Raw genomic sequence first — 22,028 nt, 5'->3', positions numbered from 1 at the left:
AATTATACATTTTAGCACTATTCAACATTAAACCTGTTTTATAATTTTAAAAAATCTAATATTAATATGACCTGTACTAAACTCAAGATAGGATTTAAGTCACAACACTGTCGATGTTGATATATAATCTGCTTTATTTTCGAAGAAGCACACTTGAGTTTGAAATAGTCTAAATAACTAAAACATTGTTTTAGGTAGTTTCACAATTTAAGATCTCTATATAGTTTTTTAAAATTTGATTAAGTGCTAATTGTCTTTAATTAATTATAACTCTCACAAGAAAAAAAAAGGAAACTTAATGTCCAGATATGAAAGAGACGTCGGCTAACTGTTCTATTAAAGTTTTTAATTGGGTTCTGTATAATTTAGAATCATATGCTGTAACCATAAAACTAAGGGAGCAATATTGCTGACTTTTAGAAACTATCAATTTCAGATGACGATTTAGATATATTTCGTGTTTTTTGTCCAAAAGTTAGTGACATCACCCCGTTTTGGAAAAAGTTATTGAGACTTATAAGCGTATAACTACTTAAATTTATGCTTCGCACTAGTATCTTAAACAACAACACAATATTATGTATACCGATAAAGTATATTTGAACGATACTTTTCAAAACTTCTTTGAATCAAAATTTTTTATCTAAGCAACTAGTATATTCTAAGTTTTAACTAGTGATTTACCGTAGCCACAAATTTGGATCCAGATAACTCAAAATTTTCAACAATATTAATGCTTTTTTTTTTGTTTCTACCTACTATCATTATTTCTTAGCACGTTCTTAGATTAAATAAACAATTTATGATTTACAATTTGTCAATTCAAACAATTTTTAAAGAATAAAAATGGAAAACATACGGCTTGCGGATAGGATCTGGTCCGTGAATTATTTTTAATTATAAGCATATCTATTTAAATATTAGCATGTACAATTAACAATAATGTACAAATTAAGATTTATTTATAGCATAACTTTATAAAATTAAAGCGGCCAACGAAGGCTGCCACATCTACACTCGTGACTGGAGATGGTCTGTGCTTGATGATTAAACCATTTCAGGGCAGTTTTAGTTTGTAAGTAAAGACGTTTTGTTTTATAAAAATAATTGACTTTTTTTAAATTAATTGGGTCCGGTATATCTATAGTTTAAACAAAGATCTTATACAAACAGTACAATTTAGATTTGAAATAAATGCATTACAACAACTTTTTATTTAAGTTTAAACTTAAGTATAGTGCTTATTTTATTTGAGGTGTAAATTTTTGACTAGTTTTACGTCTCTTTAATAATTGATTAATTGTTAAGTACTCAAATTTGTGAACTTTTAACAGACAACCTCAAAATATTTTCAACACCATCAGGAAAAAAAAATCGTGTCTAGTTCAATTATACCAAAAACTTTATAAGAAAAAACTACTAATCAATATTCAACTTTAAGCAAAATGTTTTTATAACTTGATAAATCTTTACACTTGACAGGCCAGTAAATTATGCTAATTGAAGTTGATGTGTATCAATAAATTATTTCAATATTTTCTCAGATCTAAATATTGTTAAATTAATCAGAAAAGTTATCAATTTTTTTTTTCTGGAAATTGTTTAAGCTTATACATGATTGCTCCGAAATAATTACGTTAGAAATTAAAAAAAAAGAATTAATTTACTTTTACTAAATACCTTATTTAGAAAACATTATAACTAATCTGGTTTTCCAAATGTATTTTTTAAATAGTATAGGAAAATAAATGCACGATTTTTTTACAGTATTTTTTTTCCTTTTAGGCAAAAACTTTAGTACTATTTCTGTTTTGTGTTACAAATTTAATTCGTTCAACAACTTCGCTATAGCCAATTTTAAAACGATAAATTAATAAACCACTACGAAAACTTCAATTGTTAATTTTTAATAACTTTTTTGGTGGATAATAATTTTTTGTAAGATAATCCTATAAAATTTTTGAAAGTTTATTTTAGTTATGTAAAAATTTTTAATAAAACATAAACAAAATTTTATCTTTTAATTCATAAATAGTTACTGTATTACTATTGTTTTATATTTTTTACAGATTATATAGTTTTGCAGTACTAATAAAATAAAACCACACAAATATTAGTTCCATAAAATCTTTACAAAAAAAAATGTTTCTACACTTAATTTATTGAGGGGCGCAGTAAAAATATACGATAATTTTGGTTAGATAAAAAATATTTTAAGTTATTTTTACTATAAAAAAAACATGAAAAATTAAGTTTCTAGCATATTAACTATGTGATCTGTAGAAATATATTAAGTTGAGATAAAAAAATATATAAATTAAATTAATTAGTTTGAAGTATATAATCGTAAAATGACAACAAATAATAAAACATTGTTTACTATAATATTTATGAGATATATATAAATGAGATTGGTTCACATAATCATTGTAAAAATGAATTCTGAAAAGTTTATAATTTGATTTGATGAAATCAAACAACGTCACACACTTTTTAAACTGCAAAATTTGTACCACTCACATTATAATTTCACTTGTCCGAGAATACATTAAAAACAGGGAACTTAAAAATATCAATAACTGAGGTAGTAGCTTAACAATTCCAAACAAAATCAGTAATGTATTATGATATAAGGCTTTGTAATAATACTTGATTTACATCTGATGATTAAAAAATATAAACTGATAATGATACAATTTTGCACTGACTAAACAAAATATACAAATTTATAAAAAATATACTTAGCTTTTTTTAAATGTCTTTAAAACGAGAAATATAAAACTAAATTCATTATTTTTAGTTTAATAAGATTAGTACTAGTCTAGCCACAAACTAAATATTTTCCCATAAAAGCGAAACTTGTAAATTTTAATTCCAAACATTCTCTCACGGTTCTCAGTCACTCAACTTTCACCAACTCCCAAAAAACTTCACTTAAAACTCAAACCCACGAATCCATCTTCGGGTGATGATTGTTGATGTCATAAACACGAGAGTTGTCTGAAGATGCGATAACGAGAGGAGATGCTTGCTGTGACATCATAATGTTTAAAAAAAATTGAAAACAAAAGTATACAAAATTAAGTTAAGTACTAGATTTTGTAATTTTGAACAGAGTATATCTACTGATTTATCATAAATTTAATTACTAACATAAATAACGTAAAATTATTTTGACTAACTAAATTCAAAAAATACTAAAGCTTTGAAAAAAGTATTTGTAAGCTTAAAACTTTTTTTTTAATTCAACAAAAATATTAAAAAAAAACAACGGTATATTGTTAAAAACTTTTTTCAAGGTTTTATTACCATTATACAGATTTTTTAACCAGTAATTTTTTTAATAGAAAATCAATCTTTACACAAAAAAAAAAGGGTTTAAAAATAAAATAATCAAAAAAAAGATAATGATTACTACTTAAAATGGGTTTTATTCCGTTGAAACATGTGCAAATTTTTAAAACTAAGTACTTCAAGTTCCTTGTCATAAGATTATTTCAAAACTATATATAGCCTAAACAAATTAAAATTTAAGGTTATTTTTAGAATTTCTTTTTTTTATTAAGCACTGACTTACTAGGTACTTTTACAAAAAAGATAGTCAATAAATAGTTTTAATTTTATGTGTAAAAACAAAAACTGTATTTTTATATTGCAGCACTATATTTAGCTTCTATAGAAATGTAAATTGTATCTAAAAGTTTTGGTTCAAAATTTCAGGATTTTACAGGAATCTCAAAATTGAAACTTTCTGATTTTCCATTACTGTTTTGCCTAAATTTTCAAATGCCACTATTTACTAGGATTCAGATGTTATTATCACATTGTTTAGTTAGTTAGAACTTTATTATTGATTCAGTAATGCTGGTAACAACTTGAGTAATATTTCGAAACAAATTTTTTACAACTTCTGAAAAAAAAACACTAACAGCCTGACGAGAAGACGACAAATTAACTTGGATTTGTTGACTTTGAAACAGCTTGGATTTGTTCCAACCTTTCTTCTTCATTTGCTGTTTGACACTCTTGCATGACCACAATATCTGCAGCAGTTTGTTGCACCCCCTCACAACACGACTCGCATTTCTAAGAATAATTCTTATATATGACAAGAAAAGTAAATAATAATAGACAAGTCATTTATTTATCATGTAAAACTTGTTTATTGCTGAAAAAATAGTAAAATGTTTTTGAAGTAGAACATCACTCATTAAGATGTTTTAGTCTTATTACTCATTAAAATATAATTAAGAAAAACTGATATAATTAAGACAACTATTAAGAAATTCACATTTATGGCACCAAATTAAAGACACTCAACAAACTAATAGTTAAAAATAAATCATGTTCAAATATGAAAACTAACAAGTTCTTATTTTTCAGTTCTAAAATGCTCTCCACGCCACCTAGTGAATAAAAATTAGCGCAGTTATCTTCGTTAGACGTCAGAAGTTGACACAGCAAATTGACGCGTCCGATTTCGCTTACTACTTGAATGATTTCTGCCATGCAGTGTTTACCTGTCACGTTATAAACACAAATGTTAAAAAACCACTTTTAAGGTTAATCCCACAGATTTACACAATTTTTAAAGCTAAAAATTCCAGAAACTTGTTTATTAGTTTTTATAAGCATATAACTACTCTAGTTTTTTTTCATACACTTACAAAGAAATAATTTTTAGTAAGAGTAAGCGTTGCAATTTTAGGAAACCACAAGGGGTTTTATAAACATATTACCTAGCAGAACTTTGTTTCTTTCATCAAATGACAAGTTAGTAAGCGCTTCGAGCACAACTTCTACCACTTTGTTGTTGGACTTGTGCAGAAGCTCGACCAACATCGGAAGTCCTTTTAGCTTTCGAACCGTTTTTCTATAAGTCAAATAGTAAGTTTGCTAATGATATTAACTACAGTAACTCAACTAGAAAACTGAATTTAGTCCTTTTTAATTTCTTACTAACCTTCCATTTTAAGTTAACTTTTTTGGTTTGAGCAATGCCAAGATGACAAACTTTTAAAAATAGAGTTAAAACCGAAAAGTTAATAATTATGTGTATTTTTACAAAGTAATATAAGCTTTATTTTTAAAAGCAAACCAATAAACTAAAACAAACATGAATCTTTGTGTTTTTTTAAACAACACCTTACAAGTTTATCATCCACCAACTCAACAAACCTGATCAAAGTGGCATGTTGCGAGTCGGAACCGGCCGATATGTTCTGCAGGCACCCGGATGCGGATTGCAGCGTCTGCGGGTTCGTTGAGTGACTCAACAGCGCCAGGTACTTCCTCACCACCGTCGGATGAACGAGGAGGCGGTAGTTGCGCGGTTCGGGAGTCGACAGAAGCAGGGAGAGGGTCTGTTGAAGAAATACGTGTTTGATGGTTTGCTCTCAAATATAAGTTGTGTGTCAGAGAGCTTTTGTGTTTCTTGCTTCACAAGACTCGATGGTATTATACTGCACTTTTAAGGAGACTTAGCTTAAATTTTAACACGATATAGTAATCAACTTAAAGTTTTTTCTATGAAATTAAATCATAAAACGGTTGATTAAAGTGTTTTATGAAAACTTATTCTTATTACTAGTTAGATGAGGCAAGAAAAATTCAAAACTCAGTTGTACAACAAACCTCGGCGTCTTTTGATTTTTTCCGCTGAAATTTAAAGCAGCTTTTAACACTTTCCTCGTCACTACTGCCACCTAGTGGTTCTTGTTGTTCTTCAATGTGGTACGAAAGATTGCGCAATGTGCTCACAATGTTCTCTATCGCCTACATGAGAATATAACAATAATTTAAGAATCAAAAGAATAAGCACTTTTATTTTGTTGTTACAGATTTTAGTGTTTAATAAAAACTTAACATACTATGAAATCTTGAAGCATTTTTTAAGATGTATAAGTATAACTCTTATTAAAAACTGGCTTTAAATATTTGATGCGACGTAGGTTTAAAATTAAATTTTCGATATGCTAAAAAGTTTAAAAACATTTAAAGAATCATAACTGTTTAAAGTATAAGAACTACAAGGATGTTGAAACTGCATTAAAACTTTTAAACTTAGCTTTGCTTGTTTAATATAAAGATAAAATTTTAGAACTTTTAAACTATGTTTCAAAATAAAGAATACTTTTTTATTAAACTGTAATGTAGATACACCAAAATAAACTATTTAAACTCTGTATTTGTTGACTAAACTATATTGACTTGAGATTATCTGAAGAGTATTAGTTTTAAGTTTACTTAAGCTGTAAGATACTTAAACTATGACTATTTCAAAAAACTATTATATATAAACCATTTTACTTGAAGTAGCATTTCAATTTTATGCTTTTGAATTTTTCAACAAATAAGACAGGTTTGAAATTTACAGTTTTATATGCAAACAATATTAAAGATAATATTAATTACACAAATTATTACCTTTTAAATTGTTAGGTTAAAAAGCCACACTACTAAATTAAATACCTTACTTTTGTTGACCGAAAATACATTTTCTTTACTATCATAAAAGTCTAGAAATACTAAGATACTAGAAAGTGTCGTCTAGTTAAAGTAATATAACATCATAAAATATATTATATATGTTTACTATTGCTATCAAATTGGGGCTTATTTTATACATTTCATCTTGAATTTTTAAATAAACGTATAACAAGCTTATCGAGAAAAGTTATTAAGTTATGTAAAAACGGTAAGTTAATTAAAAAGTTACGACGAGACAAACTAACAGTACAATCAATATCTTGCTTTCCAACAACATTTTCAATGATTAGCAGTAATGCTTCTATGAAACCAGGATAATTTCGAAGTTGCTTGCGAATATGAACTCCACTACAGCTTAAATTTCTGAATAGAAAAACTATAAATTGGGTAATTGTTATAAACATAATTTATACAGGACAAAATTTAATCACATGTTTACCTAAAAGTACATAAATAGATATTTTGAAAACTTGTACATTTGCATAAACAAAAGTAAAGAGTAAAAATTACTTATCAAATTATTAATAAATCAAAAGTAAAAGTTCAAGTTTACTGAAATAAGCTACTTAAATTTTCAGTAAAAGACATAAAAATGTTTGCCGTATTGTTTTACCTGATGCAGCCGGTTGAGTTTGTTATAATTTTGAGCCAGCTGTGGTGGAAAGTGACGTCAGAATTTTCCAAATCCTTCGTGACGTCGTCTTCCTTTTGTTGCGTCACTTTCAAGTGACGGGTCCTTTCGGGTTCCAGCATCGTGACGTACCTGAGAATGACGTAGTCGATCAAAATTTTTGTCGTTTGGCAACCGACTTCTCGCTTGAGTTGCTCGCATGAGGTCAAGTTCCAAAGAATTCCTGAAAATTTTGGTTGTTCTATTGATTACAAAGAAAAAAAAACTTTAAAGAATCTTGTTTCAGAGAATAAAAAACGTTTTAATAGCCATATTGAGCGAATCAATTGTATTAAGATTAACAAAGGATTACAACTGCATTCGTATCATTGTTGCAATGCAAACAGCTAATTAGTTGTCAACATGGAATTGAGAGCAATCCAATTGTTTGTATTACATCATGTTTATCAATACACATGTATTTGATGTTGTTCAAACACTACTACTCGTATTAGTTGTCAATACAACTACATTAATTGCTTTGTATTGTTGTTATAAACATTTACAATTTTGAAACTGACATTGTATGGCATCATATTATAAAAACTTTGGAAATATAAATTTCAATATTTTAGTTAATTCATATCTTAATGCAGTTAACACTCAAAAATAGTAATCAAGCAAAGAGCAATTAGCTTTTAACTAAAAAGATAATAAACATATTTATTTTTATTTAACAACAAATAATTTAGCCTTAAAACTTTACAACTGACCGGTTACGAGCGTTTTAACTTGCATGTTGGAAGACAGTAGCAGCCTACTGATGACAGATAGACCACCGCAGTTTGCTAGCGACATTTTTCCTTCTGTGTTGTTGTATACCATATTCTTCAGTGCGCCGAGCGAATTTACTATTACCTGAATATTTATTCTAACATAAGCAAATTATTTTTTAAACAAAATGTAAACTTAATATATCTCTTAATTTTTTTTTTACTATTAATGTGATATTACAAAAACAGAGAGAAGGTAAATATACTGTATGATTTTAAGTAAATGATGTTTACTTGAAAAAATGCTATACAGTAGACTACTGCTTAAGTACGCAAATTGAACCCGACCAAAAAGTGCGTACTAAGCACGGGTAGTGCGTACTTTTTGACGACATAGTAAAATATGAAATTTAGTTGTTTGTTTTTTTTCTTACAACTAGCCACCAAATAATTAAGCCAAATAAACAAGTCTTTTTATTTTAAACAACATTTAATACATAATTCTAATCTGCAAAACTTTTAACAGATTTTAAAACGATTTTTTTTTCTATAAAAAGTTTCTACATAATTAATACATGCATTTAATATAGAAAGTCAATGTCAGTCAATGATATAAAAAAGAATATTAAGTCATATTTTCCATATTTTGTTTTGTTAGAGGGAAGTACCAAACTACATTGTGTTTACCAAACATTTTCAAAACATCAATGTGTGTACATTTAAATTAAATTATGACTTAAATATACTGTATATGTAGGTTTATATTATGTCACATTAAAATTAGCCTTTCTTTTGCAGATATTTTGAAAGTTTTTGAATAAAAAAAATTAAGAAATTGTAGAAAAATTTAGAGAAATTTAGTAAAATGGATGGAAAGCGTTAGAAAATGACTCTATGGAACAAGTCTAAGGATAAAGGTAAAGTTGCACCACCAAAGCCAACATATGTCTCCCGTGATAATATGAGGGAACTTCTTAGGATTTTCAATGCTGAAATGAGAATGGATTCTCGATTTTGTCTTTCTGGATAAGTGCGTACTTAAGGCGAGGTGCGTACCAAAAAAAGTGCGTACTTAAGCGGTAGTCTACTGTATATTGTTTGATTTCTTGTTAATTTTACGACAAAAAAAAGTTGTAACTGTAAACTAAAACTTTACCAAAATAATATCAATTAACTGACTTTATGATGGGTATTGTTGCTTATGATTTCGACAAGCACTGGCACAACACCTTTCCTACGTAACAATGACTTCATGACGTCATCACCATAAGTCACGTGCTGAATGTACGCCGCTGCATTCGAAACTGACTCCTGTGTTACGTCATAATGTATGAATAGAGTTGTTTGTAATAATCATGTATGAGAAATTACTCAGGTGAAAAAAAACCGTTTTAAAATAATCAAAACTGTTTTTAAACTTGTAACTATTTTTATATAAACAAAAAACTTCGATCAATACTTGGTTAATCAGTGTCTACAACTTAGGCTAAAACACACAACATGATATATGTTTAACATATATCTATATCAAACACATAGTTGTTGTACGTAATGTATGATACATTTATGTCAAATTAAAACAACAGTAAGCATTTTATACCTGATAGTTTGAATTTTGCAGTGTATCGATTATTTCTGTAATTTTTACTGTCATTGATTCATCGCTAATATACCTGTTAAATTTAAAAAATGTTGAACGTATGTATCAAAATCAGTTGTTTCTTTAAGTAAACTAACTTTGAAAACTTTCTAAAAAATATTTATTAATTTAACATGTATATCAATAATTTAAACTTTGGTTTAATATGCATAACAACTATTTTATAAAAATTCAACATTTTCTATTTTCTTCATACTAAAAATGACAAAGGTATAAAACTTTTAGAAAGACATACAGTGCATTTTTTGTACGACACTTTGAGTTTACTATATGCATTACTATAAAAACAAAATTAAAAAACTGTTTACAAGTCAATCACCTCAAAAACATCGTTTATGTATAAAAAGTAGTTATTTAAATAACCATAAGAAAACGACGTTTTTGAACAAATATAATAAGTACTTATCAAACAGCTAATATGTGCTAATAATAAAAGTTAGCATAAGTAAGATGCTCATGCAACGAAATATTATGCTGCTCCCACGATATAAGAACTTTCGAGTGTTTATTCTTAAGTCTTTAAGTGCCACTTTAATTTGTTTTGTTAAGAACCATGTGAATATAAATAAAGAGAAAAATTTAATAAACTTAACTAATACTACATTCGAGAACTAGCATATAAAAATTTAGTCATATGTTTTAAACTTTTTTAAAATTTTATTAAAACTTATACAACTAAATTTAGATACGCAGCTTACAAACTTAAATTTATATTAATTTTTTTATTAAAACGTATAATGTTTTACATACTAAATTTTAATTTAAAGCAGTATATATGTTTGTATTTGTGTTCAAAAACATATACTTTTGTAATTTTCACACTATTTTATATAAAACTTTTTAGATAATAACTAACTTTCTAGCAAATTGTACTACAAATAAGTGAACTTGCTCGTAAAACTCAATTTAAAGTCTTGGACAGTTACATATTGAAAATAGCTTGCGTTGCAGAAGTATAAAACACGACAATTAGCTAAACAACTTGTACTGAATATAAAATTTCATCAGTAAAACATAATGCAGTAACATAATTTTACATTTACAACGTACATTAATGTAAAGTGTAGGCACGGTGCGTGTATGTGAAATTTACGCAGCGTGTAGTTTTAAGTCGATGTATAAAATTGTTAAAACAACTTTTTTGTTCGCCGATCGTTAAGCTTGCTGTGGGTTATTTAAGTTTGGCTGGAAAAAATGTATTTACCGAGGATTTGCTACAAAACAAAAGTTTATTTGCGTGCCTTACAAGTTTACTTTCCTACTAAAAATTTTCACACAGATCAAGTCCGAACTTTAATACAATACTGTATGGCTGAACTCCTAGTTAAAAAGTATTCAATCAATTAAAATTCAATTTAGTTAACACAAAACCTAGTAGAAAAAAAACAAACAATATAGACAATGTGGCCTGAAAATATGTAGCGAAAAAAAAAACCCAATATCTAAATGTTATGATCAAGTTTGTTTTAAAAATTATAACAACTTTGTTATTCACAGTATATCTAAAAGCTAAATCAGATACTTTATACATATTAAATATTAAAATATATTAAAACTAAAAAATAATAATATGTGATTAGCAAGTGCTTAATTTAATTCTTAAGTAGAGATATCTAAAAAAAAATTAGTTAAAACTCTTACTGTTTGGATCCAGTATCGTAATAAACAAATTATACTTAATTTATTTAAAAATGGTTTTAAAAATAATTTGCGATAAAAGTGTTGCTTATAAAAACTTCGAATAGTTCAGGGGTCGGCAAACTGCGGCCCGCGGGCCAAATGCGGCCCTCAAAGCCAAAATTTTCGGCCCGCGATGTAACTTTTTAGCTAAAAAATTCCTTTTTTAATCCATAAAAATAAAAGGTTGTACTAAATCTTAGGTTAAGGCTCCTAATTCAATAAATACTGTTTACTAGTGCTTTATTATTGCTTACTTTATCATATTTTTGGCTTAAAACTGTATTTTTATACTAAATAAATACTACAACTATTTAGAAATAACTGCGGCCCTCGAAGACTTTTTTAAGAAAAATTGGCCCGCGGGTTACAAAAGGCTACCGACCCCTGGAATAGTTCAATGTTATTTTCTTTTTTCAGATTAAAAAACGTTAGTAAAAAGAAGTTTTAAGACTCCATCACTGAAATAAACCATATAAAATTGACTACTATAATAAATTTTGTATTTACTTCTAACAGGATAGTAAATAAAGTATTAATAAAATATTAAAACTTTACCAACAGTTGATCTGAAGTCGAATTGCCGAAGTGATAACTGTGCCTGTGCGCGTCGTCACGGTTCAGTGACTTCCGCTCGCGAGTCGAATAAGAACGCACATGATTCGTGGAAGGCGAAAACACTTTGTTTTTATTGGTTGTCGGCGGCAGGAACACGCTGTCCTGATTGGACGTTGGTGAGTACACAGCTTCCTGATTGGACGGAGTTGAAGTTTTCCATTTGGCTGAAAAAATATCTATGGTTAGAATAATGAACTTTACTTTGAACTCTTTTACACAAATAAAAATATAGCTTGAAAGAATCTGATTAGAGAAAAAAAAAATAATATGAAAAACTGCAGCTAACTTATATCAACGATTAAAATATTTAATTTTTTTTGAAGTAGACTTTAATTAAGATAATGATATACATGCTCTAAAATTTTTATTACTTAAGTAGTGTGCACACAGCTAAGATTTATGTAAAGAAAGAATAAAGAAAAATATTGAGAGTACTATTAAATTATTATATTAAAAATATACGTTGGGCAGCAGTAAATACTAAAATTGATAATTTTGTAAAAATAGCAATTTTTATATTTTTTAGCTATAAAACGAAGAATTAAAAAAAAATCGAATTCAAAAATTAAATTATTAATAATCAAAAAATGTTCAGTTGTTGTCATATTGTAAAGTTAAATGCTTATAAGCTGATAAAACAAATGATCTTCAAACGTGTTTTTACGGTACAACGACTTTAGTGTTGGTCCACCGAATTAAATACTGTTTTGTAAACAAGTAGTTTTAAGAAGTTTGTAAAAATAAAAGTTAACGAGGCGTAGTCGGGCATTTGGTAGCAGTAAATTTAAAACATTTATAAGTTTGAACGAAGAAGTGTATTTTAAGCAGTTTCCCATGATAAATAAAACGTAAAAAAATGTTTTTGTTATAAAGTTCTAACGAAACGTTCTTAAGTAAAGGTAGAAACTTATTTATCAAACCAAATTGTATAGCTTTATGAGTGAAGCTTAGCGGATTCATCGTTAGTGTTTATACACAGTAAAAATTATTTTAAAATAAAAAGTTTTAAAACTGTATAAACTCTCAATAAGTTATTTATTCAAATGCGAAGTTTATTTATATTGCAATATTCCAAATGACGAATTAACTCCGTCATTTAGAAGCAAAGAAAATTAGTCTTCAAAGCAATCTGCCTAAAGGCATTTTAAATTGCCAAGCTTTTGAAGAGTATACTTTTTTTTTTGATTTTAAGTGATTCAATATGGTTTAAGTCAAAAAATACAAATATTCTTTAGTTCATTTAGAAACTACTAAATTATAATGATTACAGAACAGTTTCATAATATTTTTCCACATAGCTTTTCACTTATATGTGCACAAATATAAAAAGTAGCATTGTTAATAACGGTAAATTTTGTATGCTAATAATTTAAATGGTTCGTATTTTCAGCAGAGATTTATATAAAACTAGTAAAACAAAAAAAAAAAGATACATAAAACAAAATTTTTACTAGACAGATAACAATTTTTATGACTATGTATTTAAAAATTTGATCATGTTTTTCATGAAACCTGACACTGTCTATTTAGACGCAACAGTAAAACGTAGTAATTTCAACTTGAATAATTGAAATTATACAGTTAGATAATCAAAAAAAAACTATTTCTTTAATAGACATTGTAAAAGTGAAAAAATAAGCTCACAACTTTAATAAGCAACTTTGTATATCCTACTTCTTTTTTAACTTTTTATGGAGAGAAAAAATTTAGTTACAAAAACAAACTACAGTTATACACAAAATATAACGTTTACAAGCTTTTTATTTTATAAGCATTACATTTCTACCATTTAAGACAGAGTATATTTAATTTATATATCTCAAGTAGCTTAAGGAGCTCTAGTAACACATCTTAAGTTGTTTAAATTTTGAAACCGATACAATATAGTTATTAAAATTATATATAAACCTAGGATGTTATATCAGTATTAAGTTCCAAACGTTTTCAATAACAATTTCATTCTTTATATTACTAATGCACCAAGTCGAATTTACAGAATTATACTTTTTTGTACGTAACTAACTAAGTACAGTATATTTGGAAATTTAATTTTTAATTGTAACTAATACAATTAAAAGACATATGTAAAATGTACATATTAGTTATTACGCTCAAACTAGGTGGCATAACTACTTACAACTTGTAGTTATAAATTATTTCAATTATATATAATTTAAATACACAAGACTTACGATAATTTGTTTTATTGATCCGAGGCAAGTTTATTGGTTTTGATTGATTCATCGGTAATTCATGCTCTACATTATGTTGCTTTTCTGTCAAAATAAACCACATTATTTATAATTCAAAATCAAACATGTTACATCTTATGTTGTGACTATTTTGAAAATAAATAATAGTTGATAGAAAGGTGCAAAGACTGTATAAAAAAACTAATGAATACTATTTTGTAAGGTTTTATTTGACACCATTACAATTGCTATTATTACGGTTCTTGTGTTATTATTTGTGATAATTGTTATGACGATTAATTAAAAAACTAACAAAAGTAGTACTAAAAAATTAAATTTGTGTCCTTCAATAACATACAAAACTTTTATTTATTTGGCAAAACTAAATCTTTGTACATTAATGTAGAAAAATTTGTAAACTTAGAAAAATCTAAACAAAATAACAGTTTACATTTAAAATTAAATAACTTATAGTAATAACTATTAATATAAATTAAAACTATTATAATGATTTTGATTAATTATCAATTTTATAACATATTTTTGTTAGAAAATTTACTTTTTAATAAAAAATATTTTGTTGTCATATCTGTCTAAAACAAACAAGCCAACTATTTACCCTTTCTGTAAACATTGTGTAACATTTAACACAATTTTTTACTTGCTTCAAAAAATTATAATACTTTAAAGCTTTTTTACTTAAATTTTATTAATACTTTATTGATTAACAAACTTATTTTTTCTTTAAAAGTTGTTTGAACCAAACATACACTTAATTGGAAGACGTAAATTTTGATGTTGACTGATTATTTTCATACAGAAGTGCCACAAGCTACAAATAGTTCAGAAACAAAAATTTAATGCATTAGTCAAAAAATCGCATTTTAGACACACTTAAGCCTTTAAAAGTGCAGATTTAATCTAATCACAAATGAATATCTGATAAACTGAATTTATTCAGCTTATACTTGGGCGTGGGTCTCCTGTGCAATATCTTTTTTTTAACTAATCTAACTTTTTACGACTAAAAAAACATAATTAATTTACTTCTATTTATATTTTAAAAAAATTCTGAATATATTAAGTAAAGTTCACTAGATATTTATTTTAGATTTATGACATGTAATAAATTAAAAGTTTATCTTAAAGTTACATACTAATTTATACAGATACTAAACAAAACACTTTACTGAACTGTTCAGCTTGGATATACTGTACTTTACAAAGTATCTAAATCAGTTCGGCAATTTTTATATAATGTAAGTTTATGACAAAATTTTACAGTATAGTATTAGTAAAGACCAATCTGTTTTTATAATATTAAATTTTTATGACTTTTGTTTTTATCTACTAAATGTGCTTTTTACTGCTTAAGATTTTTGAAAGAACTTAAAAAGCACCAAGATTCAAAGTTTAATAAATGAAAGCAAAAAAAACATAAAATTTAAATGTATATATGAAAAGCATATATTTATATACATATTGTGTTTCAATCTGAATTTTAAAATTAGTAATTTTGATAAAAATTTTACTTTTTAGAAAGTTATCTAGTTACTTACTTACTGACGCGGAAACTAAAATTTATTTATAAAACTAAATTTACATATTTTTTAAATAGTATTTGTCAAATAAACATAAGTTTTCTATATAAGAACTAAAATTACACTTGGTAAAAAAAATAATTTAAATGGATCCTAGCTCACATATATCACTTAACATCTAAAACTATTCTTTGAAAATATTATAGTTTTTAATATAGTTTTAGTGTTTAACCACAAATTCAATAATTATACTTGTAAGGAAAGTTATTGTATGCATCGTACTTTTTTATAGACTGATTAGATTTTTTTTTTACTCATAAAGTTATATTGTGTTTTTTTATTAACAGACATTTACACTTACACAACTTAAATTAAATATGCTGGTTTTAATTATTTTACAGTGCTTATAACTTTTACTTGAAAATAAATTTGAAACATAACTAATGAACTTTAAAAAAAAACGTCGTGTAAAAGCCATGTTTACGGTTAATTAGGTGTGCATAGTTTTTATTTGTTGGCAGAATGGCTGTAATACAACAAAAAAAAACTTTAAGTTTAATCTTAAAACATTTCAGTTTAATAAAACAGACAAACTTGTCAGTGGAGAGTTGTTAGGGAAGTATTGCTGATAAGGTTGGTAGTAAGGCAAGTTGTGATTGTGATAGTAAGGTGGGTGGTTGTAGCGGTTTATTGGGTAGTAAACTTCATTTTGCACATTCTGCTGCATCGACATCATCCTTTTGCGTTTTATTCAATTTTATCATACCAGCTTTATAAACAATTTATAAATTTTTTATTAAAATATTTACAAAGGGTTATTGATAACACCCTTTACAAATCATTAGATAGGTTTGAAATAATTTGGTCAACATAAATACAGTTTAACAAAGTAAAAATGTTGCAAACTGAGAATTGCAGTAGTTTCAGACTTTATGAGTTTTAAGTTTTGAAAATTTATGTAAACAAACAAGCGTGACAAATTAAACATCATACCTTGGATTTTATTCATGTTCATACAAAAGTTTTAAATGAGCTTTAAAATATATAACATCATACTTGGTTTTTTACGAAGTAAATATTAACAACAATAGAAGTATATATTTTACTGGAGAATACTTAAAAGCTTTAGTAAGCTTTGAAATCCTTGTATTGTTGTATATGTCTAGTTATTACTTATTTACAATAAATTAAAGAAATTTATAAAATATAAGAAACTTGTGCATTAAAAATTTATGGTTTAGATTTGGAAAATTGTGCACTAAATATTAAGAATGCTTGTAAAACATAGAGTTCTAATAGGCATAAATAAAAAAGAAATGTTTAACATTATACAAAATAAAAACTATAGATATGTTTCTACAAAATAAATTAATTACTACCGTTAGTAATACAAACTAAACTATCAAAGTCAAAACAAGTGTAAGACTATAAAAACAACACAGACTTCAAGCAAAATTTTTCACGAGCTATAATGAAATAAAGTTACTCAAAACTTTAAATATTGTTTAATATTACTTAACTTTGACCGAAGTTTTTACTTTCTTAAACGTACTAAACAAACCTATTTACATGTTGTTGATAATTGTGATGAAACAGTTGAGGGTAATGGTGATAAGGCACGTAGTGATGGTTGCCATATGGTGCAAACGGTTGGTTGTACTGTCAGTTATTAATGTTTAATATTGAGATAAAACTTTCTAACCTAAACATTCATCCATAAACCAAGTTTCCATAAACATACCTTTGTTCTTTTATTGAACATTTTGTTTAAGATTAAACTTAAAGTTTTTTCTATATAACTGACCTTCAAAATATCTAGTATAACTTATACTAAAAAGCACCAACAAAGAACTAAGGTAAAATGATAAATAAAAATTGTTCACTTTATTATGAAATTGTTTAGGTTAAATAAAGTCAAAGTTTGCATTATTAAGTTAGATGTGAAACCAATAACATTTTCAATCAAATGTGTCACTTTAATATTTAATTTTAAATACGCGAATAAAATTTTGACATTAAGTAGTGATAAACTTATGATTTAAAACATAAACTACTTAAATTTATTTTCAACTATTAAACAATCTACTTTACTAAAACTAGTTAAACAATTACATAACGTAACTTGATGTAGTCTAAACTATGTTTATGAATATAGAAGACAAAAAAAACTTAAAAATTAATTACACAGAAAATTTATTTTTAAAAACTTATAGTACAAATATGTACCAAAAAATTATAACTAAAAATTTTTTAAAACTGAACAAATAATTTTATACTTGATTTAAGATTTGTATGTAGCATACAAGTTTGATAGTTTTTAATCAAAGTATTTTTACATAAAATTTTAATGCTAAATTTTAAACTTAAATTTTGGTTAAGTAACTATCTTTAAACTTGTTTTTAATCAGACATTAAAACACTAAAGACATAATTCTTCGAAAATGTATAACATTATTACTTCTCTTGTTTAAAACAAAGTTGAAGAGCTTTAATTCATAGATTTAAAATACTAATGGTAGCAATTTTAGGTTCTACTTACTACTTAAAGACTATAAAATGCTTAACTTTAAACTTTATGTCGTTTTATATATATTCAACTTTACTTAAGCTTTAAAATGCGCAAAATATAACTTTTCTACAAAAGTACACATACTTTGTTTAAAAATTTATATAACTTTAATATATATAAATTTAAACGTTAATGGTTTTAAAATACATTTTCGACGTATTAGTTGATAGTTAAAGCTTCTAAGAATCGTTAGTTAGTTATTTTTAATATTTGAAGCTAAGCTTTGTTTTAAACATAACTATTTTAAAGTAGATAAATTAGAAACAATTTAATTCTAAAAAGTAAGTTAAATATGTAGCATTTTTACTATATACAACATTAAAATTACCATTTGAGTAGATGTAGTATAACCAACAAAGTTGTTATTGTTTGTGTTAAGATTTTCATCTTGTTGACAAGAAGCTATTCCCACTAAACAATATACCATACTGAAGAAAAACACCCTAAACTAAATCAACTTATTCTATTTTTACTAACACCTACTTGTTCAAAACGAGTTTGAAACCAAGTTGTCTAATGTATGTTAATTTTTAATATTTAAAAAATAAGCTTGTAAATTGATCAAACACTTCTAAGAATATTTCATTAATGAAAATCATACTAACAACTTGAAGAAGCTCTTTTTCTTGCTTCAGACTCATTATGGAGAAAATCTCTTTTGCTTTCAGTTTCACTATTTTCTTTTGTTAATTCTGGGTTGTAATGATCATGGAATTTTCTGATATTAAATTTACATATTTATACTTTATTAACTTTTTTATGTACTTTAATTTACTTATATATTCATAGATAAACAAAGGACATCATTTTTCTACAAACAACTTTAAGTATGTTATAATTAACTGGTATTCAAAAATATATTATCAGTCAGTTTATTAACAAAAACATTAACCTAAAATGTTATATTGTTTTAGACATATGCTGTGTTTATTTAATTTATATATTGGCATGTATAACTTATGTGGAGAATTTCTCTGCTTTCAAATTTACTAGTATGTAGACATTTTAAAATTATTAGTAATAAAAAAACCAGTATTTATAATGTGTAGCATTACAATTTTAAAAAAGTGAAAAATAGATATATCAAAACTATTATTTTAATTAAACTTGTAACTTTGTCCAAAAAGGTTGTGATTGTCATTATTACTAAATAATATGTAACTTTTATCATACTTATCTTGATAAATTAACTCTATAGTTTTTAGTACATTTTCATTATATTGCACAAAAACTACTAAAATAAAAAAAGATGTTTATATAAGTATTTTGTTATGTAATTTTGTAGAAATAATTAAATAAAAATTTGTTCTAAAATTTATAAGTATACAAGTATAAGCTTAACTTTACAATACACCAACACAAACTTTTATTTTTTACATTCTGGTAAGTTTTTCAAGGTAAGTTTTCAAGGGGAGTTTTTCAAGGTAAGCTTTTGCTGAACTTAAAATAGTTGGCTACATACAAAAAAATATTAAACCAGTAGTAAAATAATCTGATATTTAAATACTAATTTTACTACTTTTTAGCTTTTATATCATGCTTGTATTTTATTTGAGAGATAAAATTTAATCTTTTATTATAAAAATTTAATTTATAATTATAAAATAGTTATAATTAAACTATTGAAAATTATCAAAACTAAGTTAAATTATCTAATAAGTAACAGCTCATATAAATTAATACTAAACCAACCTTGTTACAGTTTGGTAATCACTATAACTTCTTCTTTTTAACTTTTTGTTGTGGGCAAGCTTCAAAGAATTTAGTGAATTTTCAAGTTTTAGTTCCTTTGAAAGCTCTTCAAATTGTTTTTCCTGTAAAAGTTTTTAAATAAACTGGTTACAATTTACTTAACAAATATAATTTCTGAATATCTATTTAATTTTTTATTAGATTGTTCATGTAATTTTAATGAGTTAAGTTGACAGTTAAATAATATTTAAAACCATATGAGAATTATTTTTTAAATTTGAAAAATAAACTTTTTAAGAGATACTAATTTAAATTTTTCATCTTTGTATAAAAATGATAAACAAATATAAAGAAATTAAGCAGAAGATTATTAATAATAGTGTGATCTAAAGAAAAATATAAAATGATATTTAATATTTTTCCAAAAAACAAGATTAGAGGAAAACATTATTATATATTAAAACTTATTTAAACATAAAATTTTATAGTCAAACGAATCCTTACAGCAATAAAAGTTACACTAAATTAAATTTAGGAATACTACTAAAAACCTATAAAACTGTTAAATGCAGACGTTCAAAAAAATATTTAAAATACATATAGTTTTAGTTTTGAAAATATTAAACAAAGTTTTTTGTTATTAGGGACTACAGAACTTTTTATTTGCTAAACACTTAACATTAAGTAAATTAACACATTGTATTTTTGGTTAAAAAATACAAAATGAAAAAAAAAACATCAATTCATAGGAAATATAAATAATTTTAGCTCATAATTTTCAAATACAAACTTACTTTTAAATTCTGAAAAATAAATCTAAAATTTACAATGAAGTTAATTTGAAAAAAAATGCTTTAAGTTATTGTTTACATACTCTACTTTTAATTTTTTTTTATTGTGTTCAATAAAAGTAGCTAAGAAGTCAGGTTTTATGAGTCAGGATTGAACTACTTTATTATGTATTACTAGGTAAAAGATAGTTTTATAACTTGCAGTTATTATTAAACTTTAAACTTACATAAAAAAGGACTTATAAAAATAAAACATGGCCTACTTTTTACTATAATGTTTTGATAAAAGCTTTTTTTTTTTCTTTTGTCAACTAACCTAATAAATCAGCTGTTTAAAATTATTATAAATTAAAATTTCAATACAGGAAGGATATGTTAATTTTTAGTTTTTTTCCAATATTTTATTTTATTTAGAATATTTATTTTTATCTAAGTTTTAGTAATGAACAAATATATAACTACATTGATTTAGGTAATATAAATAAATAATACAACAACTATGTAACTAACTTGTTGTCTCATTGAGTTTAATAGAACATTACTGTCACCATCTAAATTACTGTGTAATTTGGTCATGGCTCTTGGTAAATAGAATTAATTCACAAAATTATATGTTACAACATGTATTGGTTACTAGATTCTGTAGTTTTTGAATGAACATAAAGTGTAGTATTTCTCAATTTTAGCTTGTTTAACAACTTGAATCTTTTTTGGAACAAATATGGCTATATTGTTTATTTGTTTGATTATCAAAAATCAGTCACTACTTAAACCAGAATAGTTTTCACAAAAAAAAAACTTTGCAATACATTACACTTAACTAAAACTTATTTTTTTGTTTTATTTAAAGCTGAGAAACTAAAAAAGAATCGAGTGATTGTTCTAAAATCAGGAACTAGCTTTTTAAGTAAAAGTAAAAATTTCGAAAAAATGTTAAAATATAAGAATTTTTTACTGCTATTTATATACTTAAACTTTTTTTTCTGTAATTTTTTTACTGTTTAACTATATTAATATGCGCACTAATAATTTGTTTTAAATAAAAAAGGTATAGTGCTAATCTATACATTAATTGAAAAAATCTATCGTAAATTAAGTTCATTTTATTATTATTATAAGTTAAATGAATTCATAAACTTATTGTTTTTGTAGCTTTATTCAAGCTTAACCACCCCGCTCGATAGTTTTATATTTCAATTTTCGCCTATAAAAAAAGTCTATTTATTTCTACTAAAAATTAAAACATTTTACCAACATAAAACTAAAAAAGTTAAGAACGTAATTCAACTTACATAACTAAAAAAAACTCTTTGTTTGTTGTTAAAATGTTTTTTTTTAAAGTGTAGTCAATGACTACTAGTATATTAAACTGTTGTGTTTATTTAAAGACGGAGTCATCTGCCTTAAAAACTTAAT

At 25.3% G+C, this 22,028-nt stretch overlaps 1 protein-coding gene across 2 annotated transcripts; it reads right to left on the bottom strand.

Moving 5' to 3' along the window:
- Positions 1-2,284: 2,284 nt before the first annotated feature.
- LOC145834460 (catenin delta-2-like) lies at positions 2,285-21,249 on the bottom strand. Of its 2 annotated transcripts, XM_082941895.1 has the most exons (19): positions 21,123-21,249; positions 19,822-19,943; positions 18,735-18,847; positions 18,458-18,540; positions 17,122-17,219; positions 16,155-16,297; positions 14,020-14,103; positions 11,772-11,991; positions 9,473-9,545; positions 9,052-9,183; positions 7,873-8,017; positions 7,103-7,343; positions 6,735-6,852; positions 5,635-5,775; positions 5,179-5,363; positions 4,740-4,873; positions 4,367-4,520; positions 3,930-4,086; positions 2,285-3,031 (listed from the first exon to the last, which is right to left on the bottom strand). In XM_082941895.1, the coding sequence occupies exons 1-19, from the start codon at positions 21,186-21,188 to the stop codon at positions 2,942-2,944; spliced, it is 2,499 nt and encodes an 832-aa protein (XP_082798021.1). In that variant the 5' UTR covers positions 21,189-21,249; the 3' UTR covers positions 2,285-2,941. The 2 variants fall into 2 exon arrangements, with proteins under 2 accessions (XP_082798021.1, XP_082798022.1); XM_082941896.1 differs by lacking the exons at positions 18,458-18,540; positions 21,123-21,249 and having other exon boundaries at positions 19,822-19,934.
- Between the last annotated feature and the right edge of the window lie 779 nt (positions 21,250-22,028).

This window comes from Thalia democratica, chromosome 4 (assembly GCF_965202585.1).
Source record: "Thalia democratica chromosome 4, ktThaDemo2.hap1.1, whole genome shotgun sequence".
Lineage (NCBI taxonomy): Eukaryota > Metazoa > Chordata > Thaliacea > Salpida > Salpidae > Thalia > Thalia democratica.
This window is presented reverse-complemented; position numbering and strand designations above follow the sequence as displayed.